Here is a 19432-nt window from a genome sequence, read left to right as displayed (position 1 = left end):
TTGTGTGGGCCGGAGCTGGACCAGAGAAAAATTGCTATGTGGGCCATATGCAGAGGTGGCGGGTAACGTAAATGAGTAGTTTTATTGTGTACTTCTACTTTTTAAAGTATTTTTTACTTAAGTTTGTTTGTTTGAAATATTGTACATATTTTACATTTTAAATCATATTCATTACTGAGTAAAAAAAAAATAAACCGTACCAGACACTTTGAATTCAAATGCAAGAAAGGCAACAGCTTTATTATTCTTTGTGAATTGTGTTTGCCCAAAGTGAATGAACTGGCAGCCTTTAAAAACCCGACGTCAAACCTGCACAAGGAAAATGAATTATACTTCAACCGAGTTTACCTAATTGTTGTACTGTTGCGTTGCATCAGTGTGCAACATTGGTTAGCACCAGGGTTGGAAATGAATGGGGACTTGGGGGCAAAATTGTCAATGCACAATGAAGCCTGGCACTATAACCAGTGTCACGATTTAAGTGTCAATGAATGAAAAGTGTTATCTGCTGATCTTGATTTGAGCATTACTGTATAACCAATCACACACTTTTGTTGTGTCCTTTTAAAGTGTTTTTTTTTTTTGTTGCTGTATCCTACCTCCGGGGAGTAGTACTTATACACATAATAAACTTATGAGGCTAGGCTGGGAAAAAAACCAAACCTACTCAATCTTATAATTATTATTCACTCTTCACTCGTAATTATAGATGGTGTCACATAGCAGCTTTACATAAATTGTGAGTGTATTTTGATCTAAGCCGCTATTGTTTAACTGGCATTGCAAAAAAGCAAATCAATGTATTTGGTAGGTTTATTCTTCCCTTCAAAGCCTCAAGGGTTTGTTTCTCACTATTATAATGATGCATGAAATCAGGAAAAAGAGGAATAAGCATGTGTGAATTAAATATTTCGGGTATATATAAGCCGTTATTGTTTTTATTGAATCAGGACTGTAACTGAAGATTTGTTGCATACTGAACAGCACTTCCAGAAATTCGATAACAGGACAGAACATGAAAGTGTCATAGCCAGAAACACACTTGTCGGTACATGTAGACGGAGAAAGAAGAAAGGATGATGCATGCATAGAGAAATGTAACACAGAGTATCCATATTAAATCTACTTTTAGTGCACAATAATACCTTTTGTAACCCCAACCATAGGGGCAGGACATTCACTGACTTACATTTTATTATATTTTTGTAAATGAATATGTATTTAATTACTCCCAATAGTCCATTCTCTTCATTTCATAGCATTTCTCTCACTTGTGCTGCTTCTAGAAGTTCTATTTTTGTCACATCACATGTTGCCAGGGTAAAAAAAAATCGGCCTCAAGACACTGTGGGTGGCCTGTAGCTTACAATTCATGTTGCTTGAAACTGTTGCTTTAACCAGTCAGATAGCAGGAGCACAATAATATCATTATTTTGCTTTGATAGGATGGTCAAAGAGCGCAATAATCAGAGCTCGCAAACTGCACAAGCTGGACATCGTGAAAAAAGGTCATCCAAAACAATTTCAAAAAGCAGTTGTTATGAATTTTTTTTTTTAGTTTTTGTTTCCTTTTTTTTTTGCTAAACTCAGCTTGCCTTAATTTCAAATCCACAATACATGGCAAAAATGTAGACAAATACCCGGAAACCCCAGGGTCATTTTAGGTTATTTTTTTTATATTTTAGGTATTTTAGAGAGGCAGAGTCTCTCAATAATAAAGATGGACAGAGGTTCACCAATCTGCAAAAAAAAATAAAATGTGTATAAATTGTGAAACATCATCTACAGTAAAAACAATCAAAAAATTAAGATTCTAAAGAAATCTCTGTGCACAAGGTACAAGGGGAAAACATTAATACTGGTTGTCTGTGATCTTTAGGGCCTCAGGCAGCACGGCATAAAAAAAAGGCATGGTTATTTAATGGAAATCACTGCATGGGCTCAAAAACACTTACAGAAATCTGTGTTAAAGCTCATTTAAAATGAACTGAGGCAAAGTGAAAAACTGTTCTGTGGTCAGATGAACTGAAATTTGAAACTCTTTTTGGAAACCATTCTCCAATAAGAATTAGGGCCATTCAGCATGGAATTGGCAACTTGCACATCTGAAAAGCACTGTCAATACTGAAAACTGTTAGAGCAACAAATACTTTCATTTAGATGTCTTTTTTTTAGCAAAGGCCTTGCATATTGCAGCAAAACAATGCTAAAATCCCTGCTTGCAGGCCAGAACAATTACCAATTAAAAACATTTGGCAGATCATGAAACAAACAAAAACAAATACAACAAAGAAGACCCAGGACTGTCAAGCAGCTGGAATCCTGTATCAGACACAAATAAGACATTCCTTTCCCAAAACTGGTCTTCACTGTTCCCACACAATATAGACTGTTGTTAAAAGAAGCTGGGATGCTACTAACTGGTAAACATGAGCCTGTCCCAATTTTTTTGAGACGTGTTGCACCAATTTTAAAATGACCTTATTTTTTCCTAAAATGGTACATTCTCTCAGTTTGATATAGAATGTGGACTAGAATATGGATTTATGAGATTTGCAAATCTTTTTTTTATTTACTTTATTGCACAGCATCTCAACTTTTTGGGAATTGAGATTGTAAAATTACTGTGGACTGAAATAGATATTGGCTGAGGGTGTGTCACTCATATGCATTAGGCATGTAGCCAGTTTACTGTGCTTCACTTGAAAATAAAAAAAAATACAGTTTCCTACAATTGTTCAAAAAAAGAAAAGCAGACTTCTTTAACAGAGCTCGACAAGCTGATTAATATTTTCGAGCAGGATACATTCTGCACAATCAGTCTATCAGTCTAGACTCTGTTCTAAGACTTTTCGATCTATTTTATATATTTTTTTAAATCATGATCTATTTTTTTAATTAGAAGTGGACGATATATATATATATATATATATATATATATATATATATATATATATATATATATATATATATATATATATATACAAGATATGACTTAATAAAATGCATATTTATTCCTAATTAAAATATTAGAACAGTCTATTTCTATAGTCAATTTATGTATTTATGTGTTTAGTATGACATCGTATTATTAATTATCTATACCTAATATTCCTTTGACATTGAATTTACATTGAGATTTTGTCATTAGTTGCACTGATTTTGAGATTTTGTCATCATTTGTATGTGCAATGTTAATAATTAGATTACATTTCTATTTAATAGAAATAATAAGATTTTTATTTTTTATATAATTTCAATTTTACAGTGAAAAACAATACTACAGCAATTTCAAGATACTTCCACTTGTAACATCTTTCAGTGAAGTTTATCATGTTTTTGATGGTATATATATATATATATGTAAACAGATGTACAGTACAGTAAATAAATATAAAGTCTACATTCGTGAAAAATGTGCAGACACTGTATATGTGAAATGTTAGGCAAGATGTACAGTATGTAAGGTATATTTAGATACAAATACATATAAAAGATATTAGTGCAGCTGTATGTAAGGCACAATATGTGTAGAGAATGAGGGGTATATATCTCTTCAATATCAAATCATACACTGTATGTACAACTGTGCAGAAGTAGGAAGCATGGAATTAAAATGCTTGCACAGCCTTTTAAAAAGGAGGGGGGAAACCGGAAGCTTCATGATAATAACTACGAACATCTCTACAGATCAGTTTCATTTTTACACACTTTGCTTGATGTGTCCTTCTGACTGGCTTTGTTTAGCTGAGGTAAGGATCTTTGAGCTTGCATTTTATTTTGCATTGTATTTCTAGTAAAAAGCAACAGAGTAGAGATAAAGAAGAACAATCAATCGTTTTTCTTTTTAACTGAGCATTTTTGTATGATGATTACAAGAGACACGGATACTGGTTTTGAAAGGAGACTGGCAGTAAACATCTTTCCTGTTATGCAACATGCTGACTTGATCCTCAGGAAAGTCATCAGGTTACATAACAGGGAAGTTCTATACTGCCAGTCCCCTTTAAAACCGTATCTGTCTCCTTTATTCATCATACAAAAATGCTCAATAAAAAAACGTTATATCTAATCTCATATTATTTTCTTTTATAAGGTTTGCCAAGATGTCCAACCAAACTACAGATTATGACTACATTTTGCCGTCTGAGCTAAAAAACTGGCATGAGAAGCATGAATACCTAAATACAATCAGAATACTTTACTTCACTGGATTTCTTATCATCTGCACCCTTGGCTTGGTTCTGAACCTCTTTGTCATTATTGCATGCAGCTGGAACCACCTCAAGTCTGACACTGCCAAATGGGTGTTGGCATTAGCTGTGACCCACTTGATCTTCTCAGCGTTTCTGCCATTGCAGATCCTTTACAGTTGGTACCACTTCAACTGGCACTATGGAGCAATTTGGTGCAAAGTCTCCTCCTATGTATTTTATGCCAGCTTGTTCTTCACAGCTGCTATACTCTCTTTTTGGACTGTCAAAGGCAGCATTGAGAGGTTCGAATGCAAACGAAAGCACTGCCTTACATTTAAGCATTCGACAGTAGTCCTGATCCTGATTCTATGCTCCTGGACACTTGCAGCGATTCTAAGCATCCCATCTTTGTACTCCCGAGAGCTTCGATACTCAGACCTGGGGGAGCAGTGCATCGATGACTATGATCTCAATGATGATACAACGACAGAATACGGCAAAAGAAACCAAGAATTGGTCACTTCTTATAGGTTTGTACTTGGGGTTTTGATCCCTGCTTTTTTGATTGCCATTTGTCCATGTTGTCATCGTCAAAGCATGGAAAGAAAATGTAAGCAAATCACATGTTTGATAAAAATGGCTCACATTGTCTGCTGGACTCCCCTTCTATTAATGGTGCTTCTACAGGCATTTTTAAACTTTGATGGTCACCCATATGGATTACCTGTAGCTACTGTGCTGGCTACAGCTCACTGCTGTGTTAACCCAATGATCTATCTTTTGGTGAGTCTTGACATTAAAATGAAGTGGATGAAACAACAAGAAATGGACTAATCAACCAAAATGTATAATAAAAGATTTAAAGACTAACAGCACCCTATCGTAACTTTTATTGGAGCTATTTTATATTCATTTGTTCTATATTCATATTCTATCAGAAGCATCACAAAAAAAACAAAAAAAAACAACATACCCTCATTTCTAATGTGTTATGTTTCTACTAATTCGTTATTTTATCATGAATGAAGCTGACCGGACTATAGTTTAGGTCTTTTGATGTTAAACATCTCAGACTGACTCAAAACCAAATGTAACCATGTATCAGTTTGCACTTTTATATCATGTTGTGCTTGTAACTGATGTACTATATACAGTGCCTACCAAAAGTGTGGAAACATAATCTTTTTGAGACCCATGAACATAACAAAAAAAAGTACAACTTTACAAAACAGCTTTACACACTCTTGGCATCCAGACAGTTCATTTCTCCAGATTTTCAGCTGAATGAATGCTTTGCCTTGCCTCTAGGTGAAATTTTCTTTCTGACTTTGCGATCCAGTTTATCCCAAAGCAGTTCAATAGGATTTAGGTGCGGTGACTATGCAGTTCATTTCATGATGGACAGCACTCGTTTTTCCATCTCACAGCCAACAGTCATTTACTGTCCAAGATGTTTCCACACATTTGACAGGAACTATTAAAACGCATTTATTATTGTTTATAAATGTTCTATGGTTCATGAATGAAATAAATGATCTAACATACAGTGTTTAGCTTCTTTTCATCACAGATTTGGTGTAGTTTTTATTCCTTTTTTTTGTGTGGTAAACAACATCTAATTAATACTATCAATGTTTGACTATTAGTGTATATATCACATCACATCACATACACTAATGCTAACTGGGCAAATGGTTCCAAAATGGAAATACATACAGTACATATTGCACGAACCACTTCTGAGGCCTTTGTTGAAAAGAAAAATATTCATACTGTAGGTACTATCTGAGATTTGGTTTCCATGCACCCCAATTCAAACTTCTACTTTCCTGCCTCTTTCTAAAAACTTTCTTTCGGCTTCTCCCATCAGGGGTCACCACAGCGGATCAGCCGCCTGTTTTGATTTGGTACGTTTTTACGCTGGATGCGCTTCCTAACGCAACCCTCCCCATTTATCCGGGCTTGGGACCGGCACTAAGAGTGGCTGGGGTTGGTTTCCTGACGGGGATCAAACCCGGGCCACAGTGGTGAGAGCGCCGCATCCTAACCACTAGACCACCAGGGGACCTACTTTCCTGCCTCTTTCTATAGAGCCAAAATCTGAGATCAGGGTCATCCAGCAACTGCTGTATTTTGCTATGAGCACACATCATTGAGCTAAATATTTAGGACACATCTACCCTTTTCTAAACAATGGGAGAGCACATGGTTTATGAGAGTTCATGGTGGTCCATAGAGAACCATAGATTACTCAAAAACTTTTGAATGCTTTTTATTTTTTTTTCTTCCACGGATTCCCATTTTGCATAGAATTCAGTAACTAGACCAGAGGCCTATGCAATGCTTTATTGCTCCGTTGGTGACTATTTGCTTATGATTTTTTTATCAATGATCTTAGTGAATGCCAAAACTAAGGTGGGACCCTTTCGGTATTCCCTTGATAAATAAGTGGTCTGAGAGAGAGAGAGATCGTTATCTGAGCGGGGACAGCTACTTCCCTTGCATGTTTTGTTTTACTTATCCTTCGGGAGGGACTGCCCCCAAAATGTGTATAAAACCACAATGCTAAGTTTTTAAAGTTGGACTTTATGACTGCAGCGCCAAAGCAGTACGCTCTGAGGTGTAGGCTCGTCTGCAATAAAGACTACTGATGAAAGATTTCCAAGTCTTCGCTGGAAAAAGTTTACAACAGGTCACAATGACAAAGTGCCAAACAAAGTATGTGCACGAATGCTAGAAATTCATAAATATAAATGTAAAATCGAAGGCAGGGATCAGAAAGAGATATTAAAAGAATGCATCAAAATCTTGATGCTATTTTTTTCATCCCAACATTTTTATTATAAATCATACTTTTTATAATGATGACTAATTCAGGCAATGTCATGGTCACCTACAACTCTGAAGATCTCTTTTCCCCTTCTGGCTTACCTGCTCTGGTAAGGTTTATATTTTTAGCAATGTTTACATTTCTGTAGTAGCTGCTGTGAGGTCTAAGAGGGTTAACACAACTGGGAAGCCGCTATTTCTTGCAAGCATTATATCGTTGTAAATCTTTAATAGGGCACACTCGGTGCAATGACGTGTTCTGAAACCAGATTAAAATTTTACCAGTATTGAATTTTCATTTAAAAATTGTTTTAACTGATAAAATACAAGCTTCTTTAGTATTTTAGAGAGGATAGGTAAGTGTGAAATGGGTCAAAAAGTAAAACAGATGGGTCAGGATGGGGTTTTTAAGAGTGGAGTGACAACAGGCACATCTGGCACATACCCCAACCTAAGACAAAAAAGGCTACAAAACAGGGACCCATGCAACTGAAAACCTCTTTCAGTAGTCTGGTCTGTACTACATCTAGAGGAGGTGATGACACAGAAATATACACACACACATGGCTGTATAATAACTTGAATTTTTAATTACATTTCTGATATTTAAGAAGGAGACATAGGAAGAGAAGACACTAGGCAGCAGAGGTCAACACAAACACACACACATTTAGTTCATTAGACCAGAACATAGAGCAGCCAACTATGAAGAGGAAGTGGGGTCACATTTAATATTTAACGAAATTAAACTAAATTAAATGCCAGTAGACTCCCCACAGAAATATTTGAATCATAAAATTAAGGAGAGTCATGCTCATCCACAATGTACCCTGCAAATGATTAACCAACCTCTGATGTCATCAACATCCCAAAAAGTCAACCAGCTGAAGTTATAGGCAGCTTCCCAGCCAACATTTTCATGTGGGCCCCATGTGGGTTTTTGATGGGTTGTCACTTGGGCCCTGCATGGGCAACCCCAATAGGGCGCAGAGAAATGTATCCATCGGCTCCACATGGGCCCCATGTGTGTTAGCCCAGAGGGGTGACTGATGGGTCCATAGTGGGCTCTAAGTGGGGCCTGTATAGGTGTTCTTTATATGGGCCCATTTGGGTCCCAAATAGGTGTTAAACAATGGGGCCAAAGTTGGCTACAAAAAGGACCCTTATGGGGCCCACATGACTTAATCATGGGTCAACCCACAAATGGCCCCTTTATGGAGTTGTTATGGGACCACAGTGGGTGAGAATTGGGTCCCATTTATTAATTTCATGATTGATTTCTGTGGGTAAACTTAATGTGTACTTAATCTTACTATGGAAAATCCACTGTCAAACCATTTCAAACCTCAGTTACAATGTAAAACTGTGCCTGACCAAACAAAGAACCAATATTAGTTGATTTTATGTGCTGCACTATGTTTAAAATTACATGGTTGAGTATTTAAACTGTGAAAAAGAAATGACTTCAACTCAGAATGTGTAAATCACATTTAATTTAAATTAATTCAAGTAAAAAAACAGAAAACAGGAATAACAGAATTACTAAAGTAGAATAGTTCACCGGTGGGTCTATGCAGATTCCTCGGCTGCACACCTACAAAACAGTAAAGAAAGAGAAGACAGAAAAGGCAATTTAGTACATTTTAAAATACTACCATTCACAGCAGCATCTTAAAAAAACATGCATCTATAATATAATTAAGACATATCCTAGAATCTCATCAGTGAATTGTTCCCACCTCTGCCTCGCACATGAATAACTTATGCCCGGGGGACCAGTCATGGAGTCCAAAAGTTATGAATGTAACAATTAAAATATCAACCTTGCGTCTGAACTTGACTCTTAAACAAATATTTGGCTATTGCCAAAAGCCAGTGATTGAACAATGATTCTGATCAGCTGAAAGATGTAAGTCACACCTAGGATCACGGTGGCCCAAAAAGTTCAACGCAATGCAACTGAAGAAAACATATGCAAATAGAAAAAACACCAGCAAATCAAGAAAACATCTTCATCAGTTAAACACCACGTGCTGCAAATCCAAATAAATGTTTCATGGGGATCCCAACAAGTGACGAACCCGGGACTGCGTGTTCAGTATCTATTCATCAGTGGTGGTGTTGATGATCTGAAAGGTGAGTTTTTTGTTTATTTTAACATCTTAATCATGATTCCTTGGCTTTGCCAAGGAAATAATATATAATAACATTTTACAGTTAATTGTGTATTTCATCAGATTATTTATGATAATAATATCCAAAAGGCCAAGGAATCATAAACAAACAATGATAAAATAAACAAACAACTCACCTTTCAGGTCATAGACACACATCAACACCACTGACGAATAGACACTGAACAATAAGCAGTCCCAGATGGGTTTGTCACTTGTTGTGGTCCCCTTGAAACATTTATTTTGTGATCTGTGCTGTTTGGTTGTGTTGTGAGGATTTGCAGCGTGTCTCTGGTGGGGGTTTGCAGCACATGTGTTGTCAAACTGATAACGTTGTTTTTTTAATTCGCTGGTGTTTTTTTCTATTTGCATGTGTTTTCTTCAGTTGCAGCGTGTTGAGCTCTCTCAGTCACCGTATAGGATGCCTTGAGGGTAAGTAATTTATAAGATATTTTTTTTATCTCAGGGTGGAGTAATCCTTTAATTGAACAGAGGCAAAAACAGTGATCGGGATAAAATATTATTAATTGTGCAGCCCTAGCTATAAGGTTATATGACTTACACTTCTGGCTGTACTGCCCTCCGATCATGGTCCCACTGGGCTCTCAAAGCACGGTTGCCTTCTCTGTCTCTTGCATTTGTGAACCATTTACCAAGCGCTTTCTCCAGCTCTTTCTTACTGACAGTTTTCAGCAAAGGGTTCTGCTTCAGGCTTCCTGTAAAGCAAAAAAAATAATATAAACTAAAGCATGCTACTGTATCAACCAGGACACAATCCATTATTTGTATACATGCAAGTTACATGAGCATAGGACTATCAGAACTAAAAAAAAAAGAAAAAAATTGAATAAATGATGTTAAAATGACACAATACTATGCAAAAAGTTAAATGCATCAATACGGTGAATTTTAGGTTTTGGTGTGATTAATGTTTTGAATAATTAATGGGGACTTGAACACAGATCGATTATTAAATTCGTACTGGTTCACTTTGGACAGTGAATTTGAACTGACCACTGTAACATTAGTTTAAGTTACTTATAACGATGTTTTGTCTTTAAAAGCCTTAGTGGAGCAAACACAGCTAGTGTTCGACTTTACTGCACAGACAGAAGCGTGCTTGACATAAAAAATAAAGCGATTCGGAAGAATTCGGAGTTTTCTGCTCTCAAATTTGTCGGCCTGCACTGCACGGCTTCAAGTCAAACACATCTGCGCATGCGTGAAGCTTCGGAGCCGCGAGTTTATTAGAGGGACATTGCATGTAGGACGTTTTGGAGACAAGGTGAGTAAGGCGAAATTGAGATGGTTTGGACATGTGCAGAGGAGGGACATGGGGTATATCGGTAGGAGAATACTGAGGATGGAGCCACCAGGAAGGAGGAAAAGAGGAAGGCCAAGGAGGAGGTTCATGGATGTGGTGAGGGAAGACATGCAGGTAGTTGGTTTGAAAGAGGCATATGTAGAGGACAGGGGGGTATGGAGACGGATGATCCGCTGTGTTGCGTCCCCTAATGGGAGAAGCCAAAGGAAGAATAAGAAGTGCATTACCGAGTCACTCAGGCTTTCTGTCCTGCTGAGGGGGTCACTTTCCCTGTTTCACCTATTGAGGACATCTCTTGGCCTCTTGCTTGAGTGATGATGGTGTGCCACCTTCTGCTTTGCTTCCCTGCCCAGCTGCATATGTTGATCAGGTTTGTTGTCCTAATAAGGATGTCACTTATCCATGAAACTAGAACTTCATGCAACCTCCCTGACTTGCCCTTCCTCTGTGCCTGGGTCAGGACCTTATACTGCCATCTAGTTCTGGTAAAGATTTAACGCCACCATTAAACTCTGGTGAGGATGTTGGTTTTCTTTCACATGTTTCACTCCTTATGTTGCATGTCCCAATAGCTTCAAGGAGGAGATATGTCTTAGCATTGGGCAACGCATGCAATGACATACAGTGCAGGGAAAATTTTTCAGGTGGCCAGGACCCCCTAGGAGGGGCTTGTTTGTGTTGTGATCTGTGCATCAGAGGAGTGTCTCTTTCTGGGTTTATCAGGAAGGACTACGTTTCCCAAATCACCGAAATCATTAGATTTGTTTGCACACATTTCTCATTCTCTGTGCTTTTTGTTCATCATCTCACAATTGTGGTGCCATGTTTTTCATCCCACTTAATGCTCCATGTTTTTATTTATGATCCTTGTTCCTTTGTGTTCTTCTTTTATGTTTGGTTAGTGTTAGGGTCATTTTGTTTGCTATTTTATGGTTTCAACGTTTAAAGTTCATTCAATTCAATTCAAATCAATTCAATTCAATTCAATAAAATTTTTATTTGAATAGCATTTTAAACACCCATAACCTTGTTTTACATGATATTGATGTAGTCTTATTGAAGTTTTATTGTTTTATTAGTTTTTCTTTAGAAACACAAAAAGATGTCAAAACCAAACAGGGTCTCTTTCAAAAAACGTGTTTTTGAGTTAATATAAACCGTGCTCCAGAGTTTTGGGAATTAGCATGTTCACAGAGCAAAACAGCCAGGATCACTTCGGGTAAGTCCTATGCTCATGTTACTGTGTGGGTGGAGTTTTGCATGCTCTTCATTAATTTCATCCAGATGCACACAGATTTCTTTACTTCTGACAGCTACTAAACAAATCTCAAATAAAATGGATCAGAGAAATCAATGATTGAAACTCCAAAATCGGATGCATCTGGTTTAATTTTAGAAAGTCCGAAGTTAAAATGTACCTAAATACATTTCGACAGCAGATAAAATGATCTATGAAGCCTAAAGAGTGTGCCTTATCCCATTCTTTATATTTTTTAAGAAAAAAAACCTTTCGGTTGAAACTGGTGAGTGGAATGTTGCTTGGCTCAGTCTTTTCATGAAAGTTTTTATGGACCAGAGAAGGGGGAGGAAAGAGTAGAAAGTTTACTATTCTTCCTGCAAACTGTGAAACAGTTCACTTTCAGTTTTGGAGACACACCATTGCTAAGCACTTCTGACAGGCTTTATTTGTCCCAGGTAAGAATATTTGAGATTACTTTGCATGCCATTAAAATGAAAAGCAAGCAAGAGAATGAAGATGTGCAAAAATCTTTTTTTGTTCTGTTGTGGATTTTTATTGAGCATTTTTCAATCAATTAAATTGATCAAATGCAGACTGCATAATGATTACAGGAGTCATGCCTAGATACCGATACAGAAATGTTCTCTTTCTTTCCTCTGACATCAATGAGAGTTTGTTAAATGGCTTGGAAGAGCAATAAGAAAAAAAACATCACATATTTACCCCTTCTTCATTTTAATTTCTTTTATTAGACTTGCCAAGATGTCCAACAATACTACAGACAATGACTACGAAAGTGGGACTGAGTGGAATAAGTACCTGATTACAATCAGAATGCTATACTTTATTGGATTTCTCATCATCTGCAGCCTTGGCCTGGTTCTTAACTTATTAGTCATTGTTGCAGGCATGTTGTACCACCAGAAGTCTGACACAGCAAAATGGGTCATTGCATTAGCTGTGACCCACTTGATCTGCTCAGGAATCCTGCCTTTGCAGATTCTCTACAGTTGGTACCACTTCAACTGGCACTACGGAGCGATTTTGTGCAAGCTCTTATCCTATATATTTTACGTCAGCTTGTTCTCCACAGCTGGTATACTCTCTCTATGGAGCGCCAATGACAGCATTGGGAGAATCAAATGCAAATGGTTTTCATTCCAGCATTCATCAGTAGTCATGATCATGATTCTGGGCTCCTGCACATTTGCAGCGGTCCTAGGCATTCCGTCTTTGTACTCCCGAGAGCTTCGGTACACAACCCTAGGGCAGGAGTGCATCGATGACTATGATCTTTTTGATGAAGCAATGACTAAAGATGGTGAAAGATACCTGAAGGTTGTCGTTTCTTTTAGGTTTGTACTTGGAATTCTGATCCCTGCGTTTATGACTGCCATCTGTTCATGTTGTCGGCGTCAAAGGATGGGGAAAAATTTGAAGCAAATCACATGTTTGATAAAAATGGTGTATTTTGTCTGCTGGACTCCTCTGCTATTCATGGGGCTTCTACAGGCATTTCAAAAATTTGAGGGTCAATCATATGGATTACCTATAGCCACTGTTCTTGCTGCAGCTCACTGCTGTGTTAACCCAGTAATTTATTTTTTGGTGAGTCAGGACTTGAAAATGAAGTGGATGACACAGCCACAGACAGTCATCTGACTGATCAATCGAAATGAATATTTTTTAAAAGGACTAACAAAACAGTGCTTTTCTTTATTCATTGATTGTGTATTCATGCATTGCAATGTAAAAGATGTATACTTTGTGTTCTATCGATAAGACTCATATGTTGGTACATTTATACTTTCTTCATTATTCAGTCATGAATGCAGCTTACACGAATGTAACTTTGTTCTTAACCATGTGTTTGTACATGTCAGTCCGACTTTAAACAAAATGTAATCATGTATTTCATTTTTTTTATTTTTTTTTTTTTATATCACGACACAATTTTCACTTATCTCTTTTACATAATGTTTTTATAATCCTGCTACATAAGGCAAAAAAAGGATCTGGTGGGAATCACATTGCACTTCCTTTCAGATCTGGTTTAGTATTTGCTTGTATGCTTGTTGTGGTAGCCGGATAGTGCACGAAATAACTTTGAATGAACAATATTTGAATAATACTTTCATCGTTTTACTTCTTTATACTTGTACGCTAAAGGGTAAAGAGTTGCAAAACTGAAATACTGGAGGCACATCTGAGATTAGAGGCAACAGGTTGCTTCTAAATTTGGATATATTTTGGATGCTTTTATATTTAAAAGTACATCCATTTCCTCTGAATTTGTTTACACCTTCCTCAACGTCTCTCATCTGGCTTTGCTAAAAATATACAAATGTGTATCGTCAGCTAATAATAGAATCTAATGCCATGTTCACGAATGTTTCTCCAAGAGGTACCATATATAAATAACCATATACATTTAACCTACAAGCATAGAAAAGTTAGCATGCTCTTCAAATTGAAACCTTTGGATGGAATTTTATTCAAAATCTACTGTACCTAAGGTGACAGTTTGATGAAAATATATACCCTTAAATAACAGTATATTGCATGGAAACAAAAGGAACATGAATGTGTCTCTCAAAAAATACGAGGCGTTCCTAAAATTTGTGTGATTAGTTTAAAACTAGATTAATTTTTTTTTTCTTTCTATAAATTGGTGTTGCTTTTAATAAATTACTTATGCTGAATTCAAAAGGTTACTCTGGAAGGAGATTGCAACCCTCTACTCACACCTACTGGTTATAATGCACATATCAGTTGTATATAAGTCATCCAACCTCCTTCATATATTTCCTTTTTTATATATATTTGATCATTAAATTACACATTAATAACATTACTTTTAAATTTGCATACTGCACATCTCTTTTTTTCACTAACCAAGCAAGAACATGAGCTTTCAAATAAACAGCTGATGTTTTGTTAATATGCAGCACCTTGAATATTCACATACACGTTGAATTATTATGTACAATGATCACCTTCATTTGAAGTGTGTTAGATATGATGTTTGAGGAAGCAGAAATGCAGAAAGCAAGTGGGCATCATCTGGCTCCACCATTTTGTAACATCTTGGAGTCCAATCTGGGATGTTTTTGAGTTGCTATTGTGGCGATGCCAACTTGTAATTTGTACCAACTACGCCAAATGCGACTTTACCATCTAGTAATTTGTACCGACTACGCCACCCGGGGGCTATTTCCGGGACTGCCCTCAACCTTAAAGCACACAGGTTCGTCGCGACTGGGTCAGGTATCAGACCAGAGTTGAGTGAATAACAACTTTATTTAAAATAAATTCAGATTTATTCACTACATCAAATAGTAAAAACAGAAAAAGACAAACACTTCAGGGTGGGAGAAGGCCTGATGTCCTAAGCAGAGAGCACGCAGGGTCCTAAGCAGAGAGAACACGCACGCGTGCACACACGCACCACAGCACACCACACCTCACTGTGAACACTGCAGTGCAATCAGGTAAGGAACCCACCACCACAAGATGCTAATCTGCTGCCACTGGCCACTCCAATCCTGAAGGCAAAAGAAAAGACAAAAAAGTAATTTAAAACACATAAATTGAAACAAGCATCGTAAACAACAGCCTGGCTCTCGACACAGTCAACTGCCCAAAAACTGCTTGTTACTTAGGGCGCCGCGTCCGGCCACCCCAGCTACCTGATTACAAGCTAGCTGAAATAGGCAAAACAAAACGGTAAATGTCATTACAGAGGCACATGAACAGAGGAACGGCCCTTCACATATCACAAAAGAAATTAGAAAATAACTACACTTGATTAATAAGAAAACAAAAAGATATTATACCACAAATTCAAACCAATAAAGAAATAGAAACCAAAAGAAATGGATTCCCAGTAAAGTTGGAAAACCTCAACCCAATAAGGTTATGAAAATAAAACAAAAAAGAATAAAGATGATGCAAAAATAAATGATTGTCACAACACAAAAAATAACCCGAAAACAAAGAATAAACAGCAATGCTAGTGACAGTCAGGTAATAACTACCCTGTCACACGCCACTTCTAAATCAGTTACTCACACTTTTTTTTTTTTATTAACGCAGTTTATTATCATTAATATTTGTGAACATCAACAGTTTACATTTTTAAAACAATTTGAAATTAAATGCCTGCTTGGTTAAAAAATATCTGTAAGAATCTTTTAGAATACTTTATAAAAATAAAATAGAATCAATCTAATGATTACAATACACTTTTTTATTATATTGATTGAATTGATTAATCAATTAAATTGGCAGGGATTAAATTGTTTAAATAAAATTCAACAAATAGATAATACATTTGTTAGACCCTATTTGGGTAATACACGTGTATGTAACTAAGTGTGTGTGTGTGTGTGTGTGTGTGTGTGTGTGTGTGTGTGTGTGTATTTGTGTATTTGTGTGTGTAAAAATAAATTTTGTAATGATCTACTTATTTTAACAAACATAACTTTAACCTAATTCCTCCTATAATTTATTCATTTACTTCCAGAACTGTCAGGATTTTCACCTTTTAAGAGAAATTTATGAAGTTGGACATAAAATGCTAACGATTCCATAGTGCTAGATTTAGCCGCTAGCCACTTCCTGGTTAGCTGTTAACGCTAGGGCTATGGATTTTTCTTAGCGTTTCTTTTAGTTTCTTTCTTTTTTTTTTAATACCCTTGGCATTGTTGTGCATGTTTTCAAGTTTAAATATAATAATTATTTTAAAAGTGCACTCAAAATGCGAGGCAGAGACTAAACAATCTAGCTGTCCACCACAATACATTCCTGAGGGACCTTGGATTTTAACTATGTGGCGCACGTGTACGTGTGTACTGAACTGAAAGCCCTGTACTGAAAAATGTGGGTATGAATACGTGTTCCATTACCTAATAGGTAATTAAATTGCTATTAAAAATTAAACATTTTCTTTCTTTTTCTGATGTTCACTCCTTTAATAATTGACTGGATTACCTCAGTTTACTAACCAGAGTAAACTGGGACTGGGAGTATAAGGACCTGCTCCATGTTTATTTTTTATGAGGGCAAAGATCCAAATGTGTCATTCCAGATTTGAACCTAAAGATCAACTCAATGTGTTTTCGAGACCAAGTCTGCATTTACATAGTGATGGCAATCTGTAGATGTTGATTTTAATCTAATCACTTGCAAATGTTATTACAGTTTTCTTCAATGTGCCAAGAATTCTGTCCCTGTGTGCTCCAAGAAGTGTTCCTGAGAGGGAGAAATTGCCTGCATCCAGTATGAATGAAACAAAAATCTTTTTTTTTCATTACCAGCTGTCTCAAAATTTTGTATGGAAATGCATCTCTGACCTTTAGATAACTGAGAGAACATATAAAAAACAATCCTATTCTTTCTATTCACTAGTCTCACCTTGTACAGCAGTTCATGACCATCGCCATTGCTGATGACTCTCCCACCCCTTTTACAGACTTTAACATCACACATTATTGAATCTAGTGATTCTTTGACACATATATACACTGTATTGTCAAAAGTATTGGGTCACCTGACCATTCCTGCTATATGTGTTTCTTTTCCAAAACGTTACCACAAAGCCGGAGGCACTCAATTGTACAAGACGTCTTTAGATGCGCTATTATGAAATTTTGAGTTCACTTGAACTTGGAAACCCAAACCTGCTCCAGCATGGCAATGCCCTTTTGCATGCTTTTACATGCTTTGGAGAGAAAGAACTTGACTAACCTACTATAGAGCTCTGATCTCATCCCTACTGAACACCTTTGGGATAAATTGGAATGCTGGCTGCACCACAGGTCTCCTCATCAGTACCTGCCTTTCCTACTCCTATTGTGGCTGATATACAAATATCCATAAGCACACTCCAAAATCTAGTGAAACATCTTTCCCAGAAGAGTGGAGGGAATTATAAGAGCAAATTGGGACTAAATGTGGAATGCAATGCTCAAAAATCACATACTATACTTATGAACAGGTGACCCAATATTATATATAAACACATTTTGTGTCAGTGATGGCCAACATGGCCAATAAGGCTTTCTTTGCTTGCCTTTAATTATATATTTGTCCATTAATATGTATCAAATTTTTCGAAATAGTCTTAATTTTATAGCATTTCTCTCAGGTCAGCACTAGTGAGAGTTTGCAAACTGTATCTGGTGCAAACTCCATAAGCTTATTTGCATAAACATATTTGTGTGGATTTAATAGCTGTTTTCTCATTCCACAATGGATGACGGAGGAGTATAAATTTATCTGGTCGCAGAAACACTTACAAGGATATTTACAAGACAAGACTTTTAAAGGAAAGCTGGACATCGTGGTTCAAGTTATTTCTTGAACCATTTATACTTTTGAATTTTCTTTCTTCTGGAATTTGCACATAAATACACAATATGCCTTTATTTTCAATCCCTAGGAAAACTGTAGTAATGCACAAAAATTCATGGGAAAACTTGGGGTCATTTAATGAGGATAATATTCTTCTGCTAGAGATGATATATGCAGGTGGTGCAGCTGTGGCTACAGTGAAAAAAGACTTGTTAAATTGTGTTCTTTGGGTTTCTTGCCCGTGATGCAGTGCTCTGTTACATGGTTTTTATAGCTATGGTGTCATAATGATTGTATTAAAAGGCAGGACACCACTGAAGGTTGCTGAGACCCACTCTGACATGACCTCTACTGACTTCTTGAATATTTGTAATCTAAGCTCCCTTGGAACAGTGATGCATATCTTAAGCATTAGTATTTCATCTCTAGAATACAATACATCTTTCAAATGCCATGCCTGGAATAATAGTGAGGCAGTGTACTTCATTTAAGTACACAATCAAACAATTCCTAATGGGTTAGCCATAGTGCCGGAGTGAGCCCCACTCATCCTTCAGCCTCACCAACATGTCTAAACCAACCAGAACCGTTCAGGGAAAAACAAAAAACAAAAAAAGGCTTTGGCAAGTACAGGTGAATTTTAGATGGTGGTGTATGTTTACGTCAGAATCCTGCATGGAGGAAAAATACTGTGAACCTAGCACAAACTCTTTAAATGATATAAGCATATATAAGTTATTATTGTTAAGGTTCCACACCAGAAGGTGGCACAGTCATAAAACCTTTTTGGGTTCTGATCTGAGTTGATTTTATTTGTTTTTTAAACAAGTGTAAATGTCCGGTACAAAGAAAATAACGAAAACTAAACAAAACCAAAACACACAAGCAAGGAGAATAGTCAGAAATGTGGCAATAGTCGGTGCACAAATTAGAACATAAAACAGATTAAAGGCTTGGAATGTGCAAGAGATAAAAGACTTTTAGGAGTAGCATAGCATTAGCATGAAATAAAAGGGCTAAACATAGGAAGTAACCCATGGCCTGGAGATGTTTAGAATTTAAGCGACAACTTTCTTTGGTGGAATGATGGGGACACTGCTGTGGAAGATTTGACGGAACCCCCTTTTGGTAACTCTTCCAGGTGTTTTTCTACGCGGTCAACTACCTTAAAGGGTGCGCTTGGGTCTGGGTGTCTCAGGATTGGAGCTGTGGTAAACTGCCGTTTCAACTCATGCTCTCGTGCTTTGGCCATCCACTGAAGCTTCTTGGGTTTCGCTTGTAGTAGAGTTTTGTGAGTGGAGCTGCCACCATGCTG

The 19432-nt window shown here is 36.9% G+C and overlaps 3 protein-coding genes across 4 annotated transcripts in view; 2 read left to right on the top strand and 1 right to left on the bottom strand.

The window, feature by feature from the left end:
• Positions 1-15837, bottom strand: part of LOC310717971 (D-amino-acid oxidase-like) — a 188335-nt gene extending 172498 nt beyond the window's left edge. The window contains exon 1 of one of the 2 annotated variants that reach the window (XM_083526423.1): positions 15196-15837. The gene's annotated coding sequence lies outside the window, so the exon portion shown is untranslated. The remainder of the gene's footprint in view (positions 1-15195) is intronic. The other variant, XM_083526424.1, reaches the window with a different exon arrangement.
• Positions 3629-5145, top strand: LOC310717975 (chemerin-like receptor 1). Its single transcript, XM_083526427.1, has 2 exons — positions 3629-3752; positions 4097-5145. Exon 2 carries the CDS (start codon positions 4107-4109, stop codon positions 5028-5030), a length of 924 nt encoding a protein of 307 aa, XP_083382553.1. The 5' UTR covers positions 3629-3752; positions 4097-4106; the 3' UTR covers positions 5031-5145.
• Positions 11804-13791, top strand: LOC310717979 (chemerin-like receptor 1). The gene is made up of 2 exons (XM_083526436.1): positions 11804-12218; positions 12516-13791. Exon 2 carries the CDS (start codon positions 12526-12528, stop codon positions 13423-13425), a length of 900 nt encoding a protein of 299 aa, XP_083382562.1. The 5' UTR covers positions 11804-12218; positions 12516-12525; the 3' UTR covers positions 13426-13791.
• Positions 15838-19432: the final 3595 nt, after the last annotated feature.

The sequence above is a fragment of the Silurus aristotelis genome, assembly GCF_946808225.1.
Source record: "Silurus aristotelis genome assembly, chromosome: 23".
NCBI classification, from domain to species: domain Eukaryota; kingdom Metazoa; phylum Chordata; class Actinopteri; order Siluriformes; family Siluridae; genus Silurus; species Silurus aristotelis.
The sequence above is the reverse complement of the archived record's forward strand: the minus strand, read 5'-3'. Positions and strand labels throughout refer to the sequence as shown.